Consider the following 20,909-nt stretch of genomic DNA (forward strand, 5'->3'; position numbering starts at 1 on the left):
AAAATTCGAAGGACTTGAATATGGCCCAAGATGATTTTTTCTAGATGGCTGCTCTACCAACAACCACCTTAAGGAATTTAGTTTGAGCATTAAACCCTAGTTCCTTTCTAACTTCCCAGTGCCCTCTTCTAAGCTCAGCTGGCTCTAGTAATGCCTAATCACTGGCAGCTCCTACATCAAGCCATACAATTGCATGCCTTTGAGTCTTTGTTGTTTTTTTTCCCTTTCATCTAAACTTTGATCCCCTCTTCCTCCCCACCTTCCCATTTTTTCCTGCCCATTTTTCATGTCAGACTTAATTTAGGAGTCACCTTTAGGAATCCTTTTTAAAGCCTGTGGTAAGCTAAGATTCTCTCCTCTGTGTCTTGTAAGCCCCCCTCTATGGTAACAGTTATGTTATATTCAAATTGAGTTCCCACAGTAGGTGTTCACTATCTGCTTGTTAAATAGTCCAGGTTATGGACACCCTTGCTTATTTTGGGGAGGGCCAAGGAGATAATTTTTTTAAAAAGTGTGTGTGATAAAATACACACAAAATTTGCCATCTTAATTTTGGCATTAAATGCATTCATAATGCTGTGCAACCATCACCACTATTCATCCCATAACTTTTTTCATCTTGTAGAACTGAAATACCATACCCATTAAATGACTCCCCATTCCCCCCTGGCAGCCACTTTGTCTCTACGATTTTGACAATTCTAAGTACTTCATGTAAATGGAATCATACAGTATTTATTCTTTTTGTGACTTATTTTACTTAGGTTAATATCCATGTTGTAGCATATTGTAAAATTTCCTCCATTTTTAAAGCTGAATAATATCCCACTGTAATCATATTTTCCCTATCCATTAATCCATTGATGGGAATTTGGGTTGCTTCTACGTTTAAGCTATTCTGAAATAATGCTGCTATAAATATGAATGTACCAATATCTTTTCATGATTCTGCTTTCAGTTCTTTTGGGTATATATACCTATAAGTGGAATTGCTGAGACAATCTGGTAATTCTTTTTTTTAATTTCTAAAGGAACTACCTGCTGTTTTCCTCAGTGGCTGATCCATTTTACCGACTCCCCACAAACAGTGCACAAACAAGGATTCCAGTTTCCAAGGAGCTGTCATATGGTTTTTAAAATGTCCGTTTAAATTTGAGGCATTAGAGACCTAAAAGGGCAAATTCATTATGAGGAGAAGATATATTACAGTGACCTGCCCTGTGCCAGGTGCTTCAACATTTTACATTCACTCTAATTCTATATAATAAAAGGCTAATATGCAAATCGACCCAACAGCAGAACAACTGGTCGCTATGACACACACTGACCACCAGGGGCAGACACTCAACGCAGGGGGAGCACCACTCAGCCAGAAGCTGGGCTCACAGCTGGCGGGCGCAGCCGAGGTGGTGGGAGCCTCTCCCGCCTCAGGGGCAGCGCTAAGGGGCAGCGCTAAAGGTGGCCAACTGTCAGCTTGGGGTGCAGGACAGGCTGAGGGACCGCCCCTCCCCACATGAATCTGTGCACAGGGCCTCTAATCTTCTAATTCTCACAATAATCTGATAGGCATTATTATCTCCATTTTATAAATTAGGCTAAAAATTAAATCACTCATCCAAGGTCATACATCTAAGGAAGTGACCCAACCAAAACTCGGACCCAGAACTGACTCCAAGCCAGAACCCAATTATTCTACAGCATCAAGGAGCTATTGGGAGTGACTAACCCCACAGAACCTCGGGTACTGAGGGGTTTGACTTTTCTTTTCCCTGGTAAATGACCCCTGGCAAGGAAGGCGAAGGGGCAAGTATAAACGGAAGACCTTTTCAGATTGGTCAACTGAGCAGCTTCATTTGCCCTTATCCAGATTTTCACGGGTTTTGTGAGGGAGCGAAATGTAAAATGTGTGGCCTCCACGAAGGTGAGCGCGGGGTACGGTTTTCCTGAGGTCTTTCTACATCCACTCAGGTGTCTACCCCGACCCAACGGGTGGCAAACCACGTGCGAGCGTGGCGGGGAAGCGCGCGTGGAGGAGGAAGGTTCTCCAGACAAGCGCAGGGAAAACGGCCTGCCGCCCGGCGCAGTCGCCAGGACAGCGCGGCCGGAGCAGCAACGGCAGGATCCGCACCGCGTCCCCGCGGCGGCCGCTGCGAGCCCGAGTGACGCATTGCAGGTACAAACCAGCCAATCAGAGGCCGGCGCAACGGATGCCGCACACGCGCCTCTACGACTATGCTCCTCCGCGCCGCAAAGTAGCGCCCCTCAGGCGCCTCTCTGCGGGCATTTTAACTGCTCACCGGAGAATGAAAACCACTTACGTCGTCCGTTTGTCCACTTCTCTTTACCCTTTGCATCGTCGACCAAATAACTGTGGAGGATAAAAGGTTCTCGAGAAGAGTTGGCGGGGGGGGGGGGGGGGGTGCCTGGGGGAAAGGGCCGGGACTCGTTTGTGATGTTCCGTTATCTGGCATGCGGCGGAGGGATCTGGCGGAGGGAGGTGTTTATGAGGCGCTGGGGGCGGAGGGGGAGAATTAGTCCGAGTGGAGCGAGCGAGCTGACTGGTTGTGTGGTTGCGTCTCGGAGACCGGTAGCGCTTGCAGCATGGTGAGTGCGTTGTTAGGCTGCTGGCGCTTGGCCTGTGGGGGAAAGAAGCTGAAGCGGATTGACTAAAGAAAGGGGACTCGCTCCCTTAATACCTCCAGGAGTGGTCTTCGCCTGCCGGAAGGCGCGCAAGGGCCTGGGGGCGCCCGCGGCGGTTGTGTCGCAGGTGTCCTCCCACCCCTATTCTCCTCCAGGAGCTGTCCCCTAGGGCATTGGGGGCCCTGCTCCCGAGACCGCCAGGTCCTAGGGGCTTGGCCGAGTGAGGATGGATCCGGGGCGGGGGGCAGCCCAGCACATGAGGGAGGCGAACGAGTGGAAGGGCGGGCGGGGGGAGCAGGAGCGCCAAAGCTTTGGGTCGGGCATCTCGAAAGGTCGCCGGATTCAAAAGCCCAACGGACGGTTAGCACGGTTGCCAGGAAGCGCCTTTGTCCGCTTGTGGCCGCCATGCGCCGAGGAGGCGGGAGGGCGCGCGCGAGACCCGGCGAGCGCCACCGCCGCCGTTAGCCCACAGCCCCCGCGTGCGGGGGGCAGGGGGGCGCAGGGGAACGCGCGAGCGGGTGCGGCGCGCTGTGTGGGCCGAGTCCGCGCCGCGCGGGGAGCGGCGTGGGGGGGGGGGCGGGCGCGGGGCTGGAGCCGCCGCCCGCTCGGCTCGCGCCCCAGCTGCTGCGCTGGCACCTGCAGGGCTGCGGAGGTCCGGCGGCCGCGGCGCTGCGGGGCTGGCCCGTTGGGGATCGGTGGGTGGGGGAGGGTGGCCTCGAGAGCTTCCCCTCCCCCCCCCCCCCGGAGGCGAGAAGGAAGCTCGGTGAACGCCGATTTTTCCCTCCGTCTGGGTTCTGGGGCCTTTTTCCACTACCCAGGCTGGACATTTAAAAATAAGAATTATTTTTAAGTGGCTTTATCGTTGGAGGAAATGATCTTTGTATCACGGAAGTCGGGCGCGTCCCCGAAGTACGCATCTTGTTAGAGAAAGCCCTCGGCCCCGGTTAGGTGAAAGGCGTTTCCTATCTGCCCTGCCACCTACGGAAAGCCGGCTCCGCGGCGACGGTTGTGAAAGTCGGTCTTGTTCTCATGTAACAACTGGAAGGATGCTTTTGAAAAGGGCCACTGGTATGTCCTATTTTTGAGCAATCACGTGCACGCCTTATGTCAGGGAACCACGACCACGCAGCAGCATTGCCCCTGCTCCAGCAGTCCTCTTGGGGATCACTCCGATTTCCCTACAGAAGTTGCCAGATCATCTTCAGTTGTTCAGTTCATTTGTGCAATAATGGTCGTCAAATTCCGGAGTATGATAGAAGAGTATTTGGAGGGCACGGGATTTAAAAAAGCGTTTTCCTGTCACTGGAGACCAGAACTTCTGTTTTTAAAAAAAATCTAATGAGGGCGGTAATTTGCAGTACTGAGTTCGTGGTTCCTTCTGCCAAGTAATTACAGCGATGGGTGTGTCCAGGAGGCAAGGTGACATCTTAAACAAGAGTTGGAACTCCTTGCCAACTGAAACCTTGAGCCTTAATGGGTGTGGGGAAAGGACTTCATCTTGGTTAAAACTAGTGCTCATTTAAGTTTGATGCATTCGTCCCATACTGATATTTTTAAGTTATTATGAGTTTGTATATGCTGGTTGAACTTACTACTATTTTAGGTGAAAGTACATTATAGGCATGTAATCGAAGTTCTTAATTGTGAGGTAAATTTTAAAATGTTTTTAAATGAAGGGTAAGATTGGTTTTTGTTTTTTTTCCCCTTCAGTATAATTGAAAACAAACACTGGAATAGGTTTTTTTCTTTGGTGATGGAGTTTATCTATGCTTTCTTTTGCCCGTGATAAACTTTTTTTAAAAAAATATATTTTATTGATTTTTTACAGAGAGGAAGGGAGAGAGAGAGTTAGAAACATCGATGAGAGAGAAACATCTATCAGCTGCCTCCTGCACATCTCCCACTGGGGATGTGCCCGCAACCCAGGTACATGCCCTTGACCGGAATCGAACCTGGGACCCTTCAGTCCGCAGGCCGAGGCTCCATCCACTGAGCCAAACCGGTTTCGGCCCGTGATAAACTTTTAAGTTACTTTTTGCATCGTTGATGCTTTGGGGGTTTTTTGTTTGTTAAATTGACAGTCATCATTAATTATTTAATTTTGAAATTGTTCTCTTTAAGTTTATAAGACTTGGAGATTTAAAGTTAGAACTCTGACAAGTTAAAAGAAAAAAAGCTTTGTGAAAGTGGAATACGATTGCTCACATAGCTCTTAGGTTTACATATAGTTGATATATGCTCTTTGAAGGGGGGAGTGCTTTAAGAAGACTTAAGGGCTGGGGTGGTTAAATAAAAGATGTGAAAAGGTAGAAAATGTTGTCATTTGTCTAAATAAATAATCATTATTCCATCAAACTGCAAGGAGATCTATTTCTGTTAGACTGAGGAAATTCACTATGGCTCTATTAAAATGCAGGAAATTCTAGATTCAGCTAGAATGATCAAATTAGGCCCTTGGTAAAGGTCCTAATTTTTATAAAGTAATTTGATGGGTTCTTTTTTTTAAATCCAAGATGCTATATATATATTAAGTACTGTTATACCAGTATTACTGATATAATTATTGAGCTAATTTAGAGACTGCTTTTTATATAGGTAAAAAACAATTCTGAAGTTGTAGGAAAATTTTAATTATGAAGCTTATATCTAAGTAGGACTTGGAAGAAACAGGAATGAATGAAGGATAGAAGTTTGTGTGCCATTTCAAGCCTATGGATTCATCCATTTACTTAGATAAGAATTTTGGATCATTTGTATAAAACCTTTCACTAGGTGAGCTCCAAGAGTACCCATACCTACTTTTGAGAGCCATTTAGGAAATATTTAATAGGTACATAATGCATTCACTTCAGGTCACACCTAGTCTAGATTAGTGTTTCTCAATAGGTGAATAAATCACCTGTGGTTTTGAACCTGAGAGTGAGTATGCTAATGCCTGGAAGCTTTCTCTGGCGTGACAAGAGCAGTAGGAAGAAGTGTAGAAATAGAGTAAGAACTAGTCAGCTCTCTAGTGAATTATCCTTTACTGAGATAAATACACATGTTATTGAGCTTGAGTTTTCCCAAAAGTATAATTCTTGTAGTTCTTCTAAGTAAGAAGATGTCACTCTCCATAGACAGAAATAAGAAACAAATTGATTAGGTGTAGTTGGGAAAGGCTTACAAATTAGAATGCTAGGAAGTGTTGTGTTTCTGCTTTTAGTAGGTTTTAATCTGAATTGTTTAAAGATTTGTTTGATATAAAGATTACTTTAAAACCTTGAACTCTGGGTTAGTAGTAAATATGAAAAATGTCTCTAAGTTTCTCAAAACACTCCAAACAAAAATCACACAGTGCTTTTAGGTTATGTGAGTAACTTAGGCTCCCATGTACTGAGTTTATTCCTTGAAGCTTATTTGTGATCTTTTCTAAGATTACCTTTGCCTAGATAGAGGTAGGGAGCTGGACAAGATGGTGTGGGACCATTAAATTTGGACTTTAAAAGAAAATTGAAAAATTTCTGTTTTCTTTTATAGCTAACATCTTTGTTTCTTCTTGAGGCCTTAAGCTTTCTTATAAATGAGCTTCCCCAAAATCTTCCCCCAACCATGTTTTGAGAACAAACCCAGTGTGTACCATTCTGCACATAGCCCATCAATCCATCAGCTTTCATACATGCTACATTGCCTTCCACATCTGTCCCTGGACTTCAACTGGTGGTTTCAGTTTGTGGAAATAAATTTTCTCAGCTTAAAGTTAAACATGAAACATGGTAGGTTTGTTGTAAAGGTCTTGATAATACTGTGCATGTTTACCTTCTGTGTGGAAGTTGAACTAGTTAGGTTGATAGTTAACATTGTAGGTTCTTTGATTTATTTATGTAAAATAATTATCACTAAACTCTTTTGGCCAGCCTTTGACATAGCTTCTGATTTACTCTACACAATAACCCTGTTAGGTAGGCATTACTGTGTTAACAGGTGAAGTTGATTTAGAGGTTGAATAACGTGTCCAAGGTGTCACAGCTATTAAGTTGCAAAGCTGGGATACTAGCCCCATGATGACTCAAAGCACTATGCTTTTTCCTGTACCATACCATATTGCCCTTCCTTCAGAAATTATAGAAATCTTGCAAAATGAAAGACTAGAAGTAAATCCTCGTAGGGGTGGGAAACCTTTTTTCTGCCAAGGGTCATTTGGATACTTACGACATTATTCGTGGGCCATATAAAATTATCAACTTAAAAATTAACCTGCTATATTCGGTTAAACATTTAATTAACTCAGCCCTAATGCCTTGGCATGGCCATACGAAATGATTTCTCGGGCCTGACATTCCCCATCCCTATAGCCTCTAACAAAGGAAACAACTCAGTGGGTTTACTGGGTTTTAAATCCTTTTCCTAGGGAAAACAATCTGGCTGATTTTATACCAGATTGCTGGAGATACTTTATTTTATAACTTTCTGCATTTGAACTTAATTATTTGCTCTTCAATTTTAATTATCAGGCCTTTGGCTTTTTTTCCTTTTTAATTTTTAAGAATGGAAATGAGTTGATTGCATTGAGATCAAAGCAAGCAGGGAAAGAAACGTCTGCTTTGTTTCTTAAATATTCTCATGCTGTCCCCTAGAGAAAATGTGATACTATTCTACATTAAGGTGTTACCCTTTCTGGGGGTCTTTTTACTTAAAAAGAATGAAACCAGACAGTGCTTTTATTTTCATACCAAAAATGAGTGGATTAATCATAGTATGTTTGACTTCATGTAGGTATACATACTAGATAGGAGGCTATTTCTTGTCAGTGCCTCCCAGAACCACATAAACAGTTGTTTCATGGGTATGTATACTGATAAGCAGAGAAATGTCTAAAGATGAAAGACACATGAAGAACAAAGCCTTGATATTTTGCAAATATCCTTATATATTATGTGCTCTGAATTTTAAACTTAGAGGCATTGGATATGTCTAACACCTTAATGTTTAATCGTCATTCTACTAGATAACTAATACTGTATTCCCACTCCCGGAAATATAATCTGAGTCCTTCTTTCCCCTTTTGTAAGATAGGCAATAAGAACACCATTGTTTGGTTACTATGAAGACTGAATAAGAACAACATATAAAATGGTTTTTGCAAATGCCTGAAAATAGGTTTGTTGTTTGTTTGTTTGTTTTTTAAAAAAGCAAGAACCAGTAACTTTCCCCATGTGCTAAAGACATCACAAACCTTAGGCTCACTTTGGGATTTCAAAAGTCAAGAGAAGATGAGAGGCTGGACTTACTTAACATTTGGTAAATAATGTAATTCAAGTGTTCAGAATCCTGCATTCTCTGCAGTTGCCTGGCAGGTGAAGAGGAGTAAAAACTGGTAGCTTTCATGTTGCCCCATCCAAGACTGTAGATTTTAATCTTTTTAATAATTGGAGTTTTGCTTCATTTTGAGATTTGGAAAATTACTTTTATGTCCAATTGATGTGTTTTAGCCATTTATGGGGGCAATTTTGACCATAATCCGTGGGCATTATTTTTGGTTCAATGGAGATTTCTGGTAATAATTTGATATCTACCAGAGGAGGTGAGCTTAAGTTGAGGTATGCTAATTTTGAAAAAGGAAACAATGATTCTATTGGATTCTATCTTTAATTTAGAAAAACTCCAATTAAACTTTTTAGTATTCCAGATTTGTTTTTTTGTGGGGTTTTTTTTTTTTCTTCCAATTTGTGTAAAATTTACTTTCAAACATATTCTGAAATACTTTCCTTATCTTAAATTTGGGGTCAAGACTGTTTAACTTTGAATGTAAACCAGATGTATGCATTTTCCACCTACCCTGTGTGCTTATTGCTGGTACTAAGAAATGTTGAACTAAATGAAGTTTATGGTTGATGCCAAGCCTTAAAAACTTTTAAAACTTGTTTTTGTAATTGCTAACCTACATAGTTTCAAGTCACTTATCTCTTGATCTCTTTGTAGGCTGACCAACTGACTGAAGAGCAGATTGCAGGTGAGAAATAATTTGCCTGATTGTACCCATTGGATTTTATTATAAACTGAATAGCTAATCCAAAATAAGATACTTGTATGAAAAAATTGACTTTGACCTATATAGTACATTGCAAAGGGCTGTAATGTAATACAGTAATTGAACCTGCTTTGGCAAGTGAAAAGGTAAACTTGCCCGAGAAAGATGTGTGGAGCTAACTGTAATTAAAGACATGTTTTTAGGCTATTTTTAGCCATGTTTGGAGCCAGGTGGTGGTCTTTTGTTGTTGTTGGTTATCTTACTTTAAAACATGAATTCTAAGCAGTTTTTAATACTGTAGCTCCAAATCAGTATCTACAAGAGGGCCACATCATGTAACCAATAGGTAATTTGAAATGTAGAATCAGAAGATAAACATTGAATTTACGTCATTGTAAAACAGCTAATATTTTAACCTTAGAATTGAATATATAGTCAGGGAATAACCCATTTTTCCAATGAAAAACCTAGATCTAAAGGTTAGCATTCTATTTTACACATGTAATTATGTCTTATAAAGTAGTGACAGCTATTTAAATGAGCTTAAATCTTGTCTCCTTTGGTTTGCTATGGAAATATGTGAAATTGTTACAGAAAACTTGATGTCATGTTGTTTTTATGCCATACCATTAAACATTAGTATTTTTTATTTTATTCTAATATTTGAGATGTCTGATTAACATTAAAATGTTTTGGAAACTTACTAAAGTTTTGCTTTTTTTATGCAATATTGAAATGTCTTTCAAATTCTGTTCTTTTACTTCACATTAGAAGCTTTTGTTAACACAAGCATCAAGCAGTTTTAACTGCTACAATTTTCCTGGTAGGCAAGGAGTTTGAAGTGCTCAGAAAAACTGAAGCATTTTTTTTTAAACATATTTTATTAATTTTTTTACAGAGAGGAAGGGAGAGGGATAGAGAGTCAGAAACATTGATGGGAGAGAAACATTGATCAGCTGCCTTCTGCACACCTCCTACTGGGGATGTGCCCACAACCAAGTTATATGCCCTTGACTGGAATCCAACCTGGGACCTTTTAGTCCATAGGCCGACGCTCTATCCACTGAGCCAAACCAGTCAGGGTCTGAAGCATTTTTTTAAAATATTTTTATTGATTTCAGAGAGGAAGGCAGAGGGAGAAAGAGATAGAAACATCAATAACGAGAGAGAATCATTGATCGGCTGCCTCCTGCACACCCCCATTGGGGATCAACCCTGAAATCCCAAAATCCAGGCATGTGCCCTGACTGGGAATCGAGCCATCTTGGTTCATAGGTCGATGCTCAACCACTGAGCCACTCTGGTCGGGCTGAAGCAATTTTTAATGCTAGAGAAAACTGAGAAACACAGAACTCAACTATATAGCCCATTTAAAGTAAATAAATAAAGTAAATAAAACCACCCTTAAAAACACAAATTTAGAGGAGCCAGGCATCACTAATCTCAAATATTCATCATGAATATTATTTGATAGGATTATATAAGGTAGAAAGCTATTAGCATTAAGGACAAAATTTATGCAGGTTTTATGTTTAATTGCGGTGTGGATTTGATTTAAACCTGGGATTTGCTTTCTAGGGTTGGTAAATTGCATGTTGGTTTATATTATTTTTAAATGTATCAATAAAATGTAAAATTATCTGAAATAGTTTTTAATATATCCTTCAGGAACTGACCTCTGCGCTATCTAATACTTCCATTCTTAAACTCTTACATTCTCTGATACATCTGGCCTCCCTCTCTGCCCAGTTAGGTAGTTGTGCCTATTGTACACAGCACAAAATGTTCACTTTAAGCTAGAAAATGTATTAGTTAAAGTGCCTGTCACAGAGTTGGTGTTCATTATTGCCTTCCCAAACACACGCACCTCTTTATTAAAGATTGTATCTGTGAGATATAAGAACCGTCAATGACTGTTATAACATTTTGATCAAGAATAGTTGTTCATTGGAATATTGTCTTTAAGACAAATTCTGTCATTTCATTGACTTCCATCATACAATTAAATTTCAAATGGGAATGGAGGAAAATATATTGTAGATTCTCTCCCTACCCTGCCTTTTCCTCGACTTTTAAAGGTGTTCCTTAGACCCCAGGCTTTAATAAACCTCTGAACGTTTAGGTTAGAGGAACCAAAGCTTTTATGCTGCTAGTAAAAATCCTGTGAGAGCAGTGACCTTTTTGTTTTCTCTGTTCCCAGTGATTCCCATAGTAAGGACTGAGTAAATACTTCTTGAAGGAATAAGTTTTATTTTCAAAGAGGACTGTGACACAAAAAGTGTTCTTAGAACACTACCTTACCCAATCCTAAGAATTATTCTGCTTCTTCCAAAAATCCCTTCCTAAATTTGGTATGTTTCAATGTCCACCTTTGAGGTAAACACAGATTTTGTCTTTATCTGGTAAATTATAATCACTGGTGACCAGTAACATCCCAGTATCTAAGACCTGCTTGTTGAATGTTAAGCTTCATACATGTAATGCAGCATTGAATATACTAAAGTACTTTTAAAAGCTATTTTTATCTTTATGTGACAGTCATTACTACTTCAGATTTATTTAGAGATTTTAATAGCAAATAACTTGGTATAGAAAAAAAAGTGCTTGTTGTTTAGGTGGTTACTAGAATTGTTTACATTAGTCTTAAAGAGCAATCTGGAACAGTCTTAGTGTGATTTCACAAGTTAATTTAATTTGACTCTGCCATGATGTCATTAGTAGTTGACATTTAGAGGACTAATAAAAAAAATGTAACAAGAATTTTTCTTTTTAAAAGAAATTTGTGCCTAAACTGTCATTGAGCTTCCAGCCAAGGTCCAGTGAAGGGATAAAACTTGGTTGATAAAATATATTAACTGTACTCAGTTTATAACAATTACAGAGTGCCAACAAGGGATTAAACTAAATACATAAAAGTAGGCATTTGATTTTTCTTTAGTTGTAATTGTTTATTGATAACCTATTTTAAAAAAATTACAAACTTATGTGATATCCTATCAATTGTGTTGAAGATAGCTGTTCTGTGTGACATTCAGGACCTGTTGTTTTCTTACTGTGTACTTAGTACTGGGTTTATATTTGAAGTCATTCCTGAGAATTACTGTTTGGAATGACATGCTTCTGTACATGAAGATTATGCTAGTTCTGAAGTACAGGTGGTGAGCTATACAGGCAGGTGAACTTAAATGGTGCTTTTGAGTTTATTATTTCAAGGAATTTTTACAGGTATTTCTGGCTCTTTAAGAGTTATTAGATTTTAAGACTTATTGAAACTTAGAATACACACATAAATTAATACTATGCATCTTCCAGAATTTGGCTTTAAGTTAAATCATATCCTATATAATAAAACCCTAATATGCAAATCAACCGAATGGTGGAAAGATGGATCGCTATAATGCACACTGACCACCAGGGGGCAGATGCTCAACGCAGGAGCTGTCCCCTGGTGGTCAGTGTGCTCCTACAGGGGGAGTGCCACTTAGCTAGAAGCTGGGCTCTCAACTGGGGAGTGCAGTGGCGAGTGCATTGGCGGTGGCGAGTGCATTGGCGGTGGCGAGTGCATTGGCGGTGGTGGGAGCCTCTCCAGCCTCCACAACAGCGCTAAGGCCCCCTCGGGGGATGTCTGACTGCCCGCTTAGGCCCGCTCCCCTGAGGTCCTGGACTGTGAGAGGGCCCAGGCTGGGCTGAGGGCCCACCTCCATTTGTGCACTGGGCCTCTAGTAGTAGTAAAGTAATTGTAGATACACATTGCAAATTTCGCATATAATGGTGGTGTTAAATGATGCCTGTAGCTAAGTATTACAGCAGAGAATGTAGTGTAAACAAATTACAATTCTCCAAGTCCTCTCATTTTCTTGTAGCTTAAGTTATTAGGTGATAGGTGTTCAAACCCTAATAATGGTTTGCATATTTCTAATCATTATTTCTACATCCTGTTTTTTTTTTAAAAAAAAACACATAAGAAATGTTTTCATTAAAATCTGCTATTTGTGGGGTTTATTGATCTATTTTTGTCATTGGATTGATCTATATTAGTATTATATGCTATTTTCATAACATCAATGAGTAATTTGGTATTAAGCATTGGTATCAGATGATTTCCTCTAAAAACAAGTATGATTTAAATGAATGAAACTCTGTTACAATGCAGCAAACCACAACTAGTCAGTGATATCTGATTTAAACTAAGCAATTCAAAGATTTTAAATAGAATAAGCAGAAACAAGTAACATGGTATTCAAAAAAGGCAAATAGGCCCTGGCCATTGGTTCGAGCGTCGGCTCAAGGACCAAAGGATCTCGGGTTCTATTCCTAGTCAAGGGCACATACCTGGGTTGCAGGTATAACGAACCCAGGTAGGAGGCTATCATGATTGTCCAGGCAAAAGGTGATGGTGCCATTATTGGTTGTAGTGATGAAAAATATCCAGTAGTATTTAAACAGCAGAGTTCAACAGGACTTGTTGACAGATTTTAGGGGAAGGGTTTTCTTGCTTTAGGTCAGCCAGAGGAGATGTCTGTCCTGTAGGAAATCAGAAATAAAGGATATTATGATGAGAGAGATGTGTATACTAAGACATGAAATCATCGTTATAAGTGGGCATAGATGAAATGGCCAAGGAGAGAAGAAAGGATGAGAGTTGGTCACATCTACTTGGAAGAAACAAGTAGGAGCCAAAAACCTTTGGCATTGTAAGATAGGATATAAATTAAAGTACTTTTGTGGAGGCCAAGAGAAGTTTGAGGGGTTTTTTTTAGTATAATTTTGGATACTGCAGGAAAAGGAGATCATCATTCTCTTAACATTCGTTAAGTACTTACTTGCCAGACCTAGTTTTGAGTGCTTTACATGTAGTGACTATGTTCTTAAAATAAGGAATTAGGTATGTTAATCCCTATTTAACAAAAATGAGCAAGCTGAGGCAGAAAAAAGGTCTAGTAACTTAATTTGCTGAAGGTTACATTTCTAATAAGTAACAGCTGGGATTTTTTTTTTCAGTTTTTAAAATATATTTTATTGGTTTTTTACAGAGAGGAAGGGAGAGAGATAGAGAGCTAGAAACATCGATGAGAGAGAAACATCTATCAGCCGCCTCCTGCACACCCCCTACTGGGGATGTGCCTGCAACCAAGGTACATGCCCTTGACCAGAATTGAATCTGGGACCCTTGAGTCCACAGGCCGACGCTCTGTCCACTGAGCCAAAGTGGTCAGGGTGCAGCTGGGATTTTTTAACCCAGCAGTTGAGTTTCAAAGTCTGATTTGAGTTTCTATGCTTTATGGCCTCACATACTGACACATACTTGCTGGATTAGGCACTTAGATCATTCTTGGTGAACCTAGTATTTTCAGCGGATGAGCTGGAGCTGGAAGCAATTTTAATAGTTGGTTGATAGAGAAGAAATAGATATGAGTAGTGGTGCCTTCCAGAATTTGGGGAAAGATAAGGATAGGGACTTTAAAGAAAAGAAAGAAAGAAAAAAAAAATATATATATATATATATCACTAAGGTTTGAGTTTAGTTTTAGGCAAAGAGACATAAAGATAACTAAATAAATTAATGGCAAAATCAGTAGAATGGTTGAGTTCAGAGAAGAGATTATGGTAAATGAAACTTTGAGGTATATGGATTGGAGCAAGGATAGACAGGCAGGGGATAAATAGACTTGGACTGTAAGATGAGGCACACCATTTCTTAAATGTGTATCAGGTATATATTTTCAAATGTTTTAGATATGTTGGGAGAGCATATGGCTCCTTAAACTTTGGGACTGTTTTTGTATTTGCTTGCTGATAGGCTTTATTACAGAAAGTACCTTGAAAAGTACTAGGTTTTGTTAGCTCATTTATCAGACCTCGCACTGTCAGATTTAATCTCTGCTTTAGTTTCTCTGTAAAATAAATGGTAAGCCAGGTATTGTGGACTGTCGCTCCAACAGCTTCCCATGTAATCTACTAGTGAAATAAAAGTAATGCAATTTTGTAAGATCTTAATTTTAGGCAACAATATATTTCACTCTTTTACAAGTTTGGGGTTATATAATGTAAAGAAAGGTCTAAGATACCTTTGTTCTCAGTAATACAGCTGAAACTGGCCATTCATATCTTGATCATCCCATTATCATCAGTACTATAGACTATTTGGTGATGGACTCTTCCAGAAAAGATAACTTAGCCCATTGTCATATTATTCTGAAGTTTAAAGTTTTTTGTTTTTAATTTAGTAGGTGATGAAGTAGACTTACTTTTTGAGGAGTATTATAAACATAATGCAAATAGTATAGTTGCTCTATAGAAATGTGTTTGGAACCAACTATCTTTATTTTTCTGTTCTGAGTAATGGTTAAATCTGTAATTTTGAATTGTGTTCCACAGAGCAGCTTTAACAGAAAATAGAGAAGCCAGTCATTTGGGGTTTGATTCTTTTCCTTTTTAAACAAGAATAATAATAAGGGTCTAGATCAGGGGTCCTCAAACTTTTTAAACAGGGGCCAGTTCACTGTCCCTCAGACCGTTGGAGGGCCGGACTATGGTTTAAAAAAAAAAAACTATGAGCAAATTCCTATGCACACTGCACATATCTTATTTTGAAGTAAAAAAAACAAAATGGGAACCAATACAATATTTGTATTTGCATGTGATCCGCGGGCCGTAGTTTGAGGACCCCTGCTCTAGATATTGCAGTTCCTTGTAAGATTTTAGATGAAAAAATTTCCTAGTAGATCAATATGAGCATATACTGGTATGATTAGGTAAAGATGTTTAAAATGCTACAGGTGGCTTTCTCATCTAAATCCTTCAGAAATCAAAATTCCATTTCATGCCGAAACCGGTTTGGCTCAGTGGATAGAGCGTCGGCCTGCGGACTGAAGGGTCCCAGGTTCGATTCCGGTCAGGGGCATGTGCCTTGGCGGCGGGCACATGCAGTAGGAGATGTGCAGGAGGCGGCTGATCGATGTTTCTCTCTCATCAATGTTTCTAACTCTCTATCCCTCTCCCTTCCTCTCTGTGGAAAATCAATAAAATATATTTAAAAAAAAGTAAAAAATAAAATAAAAAAAAAATTCCATTTCAGGTATTATCTTCATATATATTTTTAAGAGTTGACTAATACATTTCATTTAGGAGGTTATTATTAGTTGTTAAACTGTACATTTGGATTGTGGTCTCTCAAACAGAATTCAAAGAAGCTTTTTCACTATTTGACAAGGATGGTGATGGAACTATAACAACAAAGGAATTGGGAACTGTAATGAGGTCTCTTGGGCAGAATCCCACAGAAGCAGAGTTACAGGACATGATAAATGAAGTGGATGCTGATGGTAAGTCTGTTTAATTTTTGTGTTTGGGGAGTGGGAAGTTGAAGTGACATTTAAATTCTATTATAATGTTTCAACGAAACAAACCATTTCAGGTAATGGCACAATCGACTTCCCAGAATTTCTGACAATGATGGCAAGAAAAATGAAAGACACAGACAGTGAAGAAGAAATTCGAGAAGCATTCCGTGTGTTTGATAAGGTAGGTTTCCAGGGGCTGGATTTCTTAAATTTTAACTTGAGGATGAAATGAAGATAACAGTTCAGTATAGGCTCAGATCTCTTAGTAACTTGTATTGCATTAATCTTGTGGCAAAGCAGGTATCACTTGGTTTTGGAACTAAGACATAGTGCTTGGCTCTCAGTGATGTTTCATTTATAGGTCAGTTGTTTATAGATTGTCTTTAGTTTGTGTGGATTTCTAAAGTATGTTTTTCTTCCTAATGTGAAATTTAGTAAACTTCTATGCCAACTGTATGATCTTAAGTATTTTAATGACTTTTTCAGGATGGCAATGGCTATATTAGTGCAGCAGAGCTTCGCCATGTGATGACAAACCTTGGAGAGAAGTTAACAGATGAAGAGGTTGATGAAATGATCAGGGAAGCAGATATTGATGGTGATGGTCAAGTAAACTATGAAGGTAAGACTTTCACTGTCACCATCTCATTCTCTGCTTTGACTTTACGTTTAGAGGTACTAGGTAATCTGATAGGTCAAAATTACTAACTTCCTTACCCCATGAAGATGTTAAAACTATATTTTCTAACCTTTTGCTATTTAGAACATGTGTACAGACTAGGCAACACCTCCTGTTGCCCAAGAACATTTTAGAGCTATTTATTAGGTCCTACCCCTATACCAGGGACCTGCAATTTAACAGGATTCCTGGTGGTTGATTTTATATGCACATTAAAGTTTGAGAACACTACTCTAAACTGTGCTAAAACAATTTTTGTATAATGTTTGTGGAACAATTTGAAATGCTTCCAACTTTTAACTTCAGGATCCTCAAAATGAAATTAGGGTGATTTTCTTTTCTTCATTGGATTCCCTTCCTCTATTTAACAGATTTAGTCTGAAACTGTTTACATATGCTTCAGGTTAAGAAGTATCATTTGTAATACTAAACTAAGCAAGAATACTTTTTATTTATAATAGCTATCTAAAGCATTAATTGGGTTTATTTGTTAATAATTTTGGTTTATGAAGTTCCAACTTTGGCAGTTAGTTAGCTTTCCTCATATAGTTAGCTTTTCTTATAATTTTGAGGAAAGAAAGAGGAATAGAGATTGCTCAGTAATTGAGTAAACGAGATTGATTTTGTCGATCTTTTGCCATTAACTGGCTCAACTTTTTGTGTATTTCTTCTTTTTCAGAGTTTGTACAAATGATGACAGCAAAGTGAAGATATTGTACAGAATGTGTTAAATTTCTTGTACAAAATTGTTTATTTGCCTTTTCTTTGTTTGTAACTTATCTGTAAAAGGTTCCCCCTACTGTCAAAAAAAAATATGCATGTATAGTAATTAGGACTTCATTCCTCCATGTTTTCTTCCCTTATCTTACTGTTATTGTCCTGAAACCTTATTTTAGAAAATTGATCAAGTAACATGTTGCATGTGGCTTACTCTGGATATATCTAAGCCCTTCTGCACATCTAAACTTAGATGGAGTTGGTCAAATGAGGGAACATCTGGTTATGCCTTTTTTTTAAAGTAGTTTTCTTTAGGAACTGTCAGCATGTTGTTGTTGAAGTGTGGAGTTGTAACTCTGCGTGGACTATGGACAGTCAACAATATGTACTTAAAAGTTGCACTATTGCAAAACGGGTGTATTATCCAGGTACTCGTACACTATTTTTTTGTACTGCTGGTCCTGTACCAGAAACATTTTCTTTTATTGTTACTTGCTTTTTAAACTTTGTTTAGCCACTTAAAGAAAATCTGCTTATGGCACAATTTGCCTCAAATCCATTCCAAGTTGTATATTTGTTTTCCAATAAAAAAAAATTTTACCCAACTGTTGCTCTGAATCTGAGTCATTTCATTAACTTTGGGTTGAATAATTTTGAGAATCAAAGATGTTTGTATTAGTAACACAACCTAAATCTAGGAGGGGTGTGTCATTATGTTTTAACCTCTATTTCCTAATGTTTTACTCATTGTCCTTTTTAAAATACATATATATTTTACCAAGTTCAGGGAGGAAAGGAAGGAGAGAGAGAGAGAGAAACATTAATGAGAGAATAATTGATTAGCTGCCTTCTGCACGTGCCCCACCAGGGATTGAGCCCACAACCTGGGTATGTACCCTGACCGGGAATTGAACTCTGACCTCTTGGTTCATAGGTCCACACTCAACCACTAAATCAGGCCAGCCAGGCCTAGGGCTATAATTTTAAACCTTATCTTCAAATCTTTACCATATTACCTGTTCTTTATTAGTAGGGTTATGGTAATTGATAATTATTTTCTTAGTACTATCTGTAGCATGTTTGCTCTCAGATAATTATAACAAAACCATCACTATTGTAGTTAAAATTGATCCTGGAATGTAATTTTAATTAAAGATCTGATGCATAGCAAAAGCTTGCCAAGCTCTACTTAATCTTGTATCATCAAAGAAAAATGCTTGTTGTTATGATCACTTTTAAACTTTTCCCAGTAGTATTATATAATACAATGTTATGAGAACATTTTGTTTATCCTATATGCTTAATCTGTTTTATTGGTGAAGTCCTTGAAATCATTGACCCATTATACTGTTTCTATTTTTGGTATACTCAAGCTATTTTCTCTTCTAGATGTTCCCTTGTGTGGGTTTCTGGACTTCTCTGTACCTTTCATCATATTTTAGTCTCTAGGGTACCAGTCCCTAGTCTGCTGAGCAATTTTCTTGAAGAAAATGAAATGAATCACAGTGATGGACTTGATTAATCTTACATTTGTGAAAATTGGTTTTTGCTTGCCTCTTGGCCTTATAATTCTTGATTTCAAACCTGGTGCCTGGTTGTTATTTTTTCCCCTTCTATATTTTTTAAGGTTATATTAAATGAATTTAGAATCCCATTATTTTAAGAAAAATGGAGTTCTCTAGTCTCTTGCTACTCAAGTTGCCCATAGAATCACCTGAAAGCTTCTTAGAAATGCAGAATCTTTGGCCTTGCCCAGAATCTGAATTAATGTGTATTTTAACAAAATGCCCTGGTGTTTGTGTACATTAATTTTTTAAAAGCACTGCTGTAGTTTATCCTATTATAGAGAGGAAAACTGGTTATTCAGTAATTTCATCCTATATTCAAAGGCTCAGAAGATAAAACCTGTGTTTCGGATATGTTTAAAATTGGGAACAATTTATCACAATGAGTCCTCCAATAAAGATAGGCACAGGGTCCCTTTGGGCTACAAGGGATTAAGCCAAGGGACTTCTCAGAGAAGTTGACCTTTGAGAGGCTGTACCAGGCTGTCAAAGGAAGGCTAGCATATGGGAGACCTTAGAAGTGTGAAAATGGCATATTTGGCGTTTACAAGTACAGCTGACCCTGGAACAACATGGGTTTGAACAGGGTGGGTCCACTTAACACTTTCTTCCCCCCAAAATGTATAGACTTCCATATCCCTGTGTTTCACATCCACCGATGCAGAGAGCCAGTTGTATGTATTGTTAAGCCATTTTACATATAAGGGCCATAAACATCTGAGGGTTTTGGTATCCATGGGGGTTCCTGGAACCAGTCCCCTATGGATACCAAGGGACTGCAGTTAAGGTTTTGGGGAGTCAAAAATTACGCATGGATTTTCGGTGGCTTGGGGTTGGCACCCCTAATCCTGTGTTCAAAGGTCAACTCCATACATCAAAGCATGAGCTTCTGATGAGGGAAAGGAGACAATTGTAAATTTTGTTTTTGTCCTAAAGGCCATATTTACTGAAAACATTGTGCCAGACATGGTTCTAAACATTTCACTCAAGTTAATCATAATCACCTGTGGGTAAGTACCAGTTTACCATCTTTATAGACAAAGAAGCACAAATCACAGCAAATGCAGCCAATGCTCGCCCTAACCCTCAAGTTCTGGTAGAGAGGAAGGAGAGGGATTCAAGAGTGAGGGAGTGCAGCAATGACAAATGGAGGTCAAGTTAAGAGCTGAAAAATGCCCACTGTGTTTGGCCATTGGGTCATTGGTTAGTTTAGCAAGTGCAATTTTAATGGAAAGGTGTGTGTGCATGTCAGATTAAGATGATTTTAGGAAAGTATGGGAGGTGAAAGAATTGAGTCTAGAAAGTTTGTAAAAGGGAGCAGAAACTTCATGGTGGTTTGGACAGTGGGGCACTGGAGTCAGACCTGGACTGGAACTCTGCCACTGCTGTATGATGCTGAGGACACTGTCCAACAAAGCCTCTCCTCATTCTTAAAATGGGATTAATGCCTATTTCACAGGGTTATTGTGAGGATTAATTAAATTTATGTTTGTGAAGTATATGGAACACAGGTACTCCACAAAATGGAATTATTAAGGTTGAGGGGAGGGTTTGTTTTTAAAGATGAGAATGTTTATAGGTTGAGATGCTACATCAAAAGAGGTTGAAAGTGAAAGGGTCAATACTGGCAGGAAAGGGCGGTCTGGTTTCTCAGTGAATCCTGTTGGGTCTAGTGCTTACACCACTTCCAAAGTTAGGCTAGAGAAGTGACACCTACAGAATTTCCATCCGGAGGAGCTTAGAAACGATCTCAGAAAGTGGGTGCTGATGCTAATTTTTGCTTTAAAGCTAGGTATGCCTATCAAGCATTCTGTCCCTTTTTCTGAAGGAATGGGAGTGGGGGTGATTAGCAAAAGGGCTGATGGCGATTATGGTATGTTCAAGCCTTTACAAACCGCCTTTATTTTATTTTTTAAAATATATATTTTATTGATTTTTTCAGAGAGGAAGGGAGAGGG

The 20,909-nt window shown here is 39.2% G+C and overlaps 1 protein-coding gene across 1 annotated transcript; it reads left to right on the forward strand.

Annotated features, from left to right (window-relative positions):
- Positions 1-2,479: 2,479 nt before the first annotated feature.
- CALM2 (calmodulin 2) lies at positions 2,480-17,991 on the forward strand. Its single transcript, XM_081100756.1, has 6 exons — positions 2,480-2,604; positions 8,599-8,629; positions 15,829-15,972; positions 16,065-16,171; positions 16,477-16,612; positions 17,349-17,991. Exons 1-6 carry the CDS (start codon positions 2,602-2,604, stop codon positions 17,375-17,377), a joined length of 450 nt encoding a protein of 149 aa, XP_080956882.1. The 5' UTR covers positions 2,480-2,601; the 3' UTR covers positions 17,378-17,991.
- Positions 17,992-20,909: the final 2,918 nt, after the last annotated feature.

This window comes from Myotis nattereri (assembly GCF_964212035.1).
Source record: "Myotis nattereri genome assembly, chromosome: 10".
NCBI lineage: Eukaryota > Metazoa > Chordata > Mammalia > Chiroptera > Vespertilionidae > Myotis > Myotis nattereri.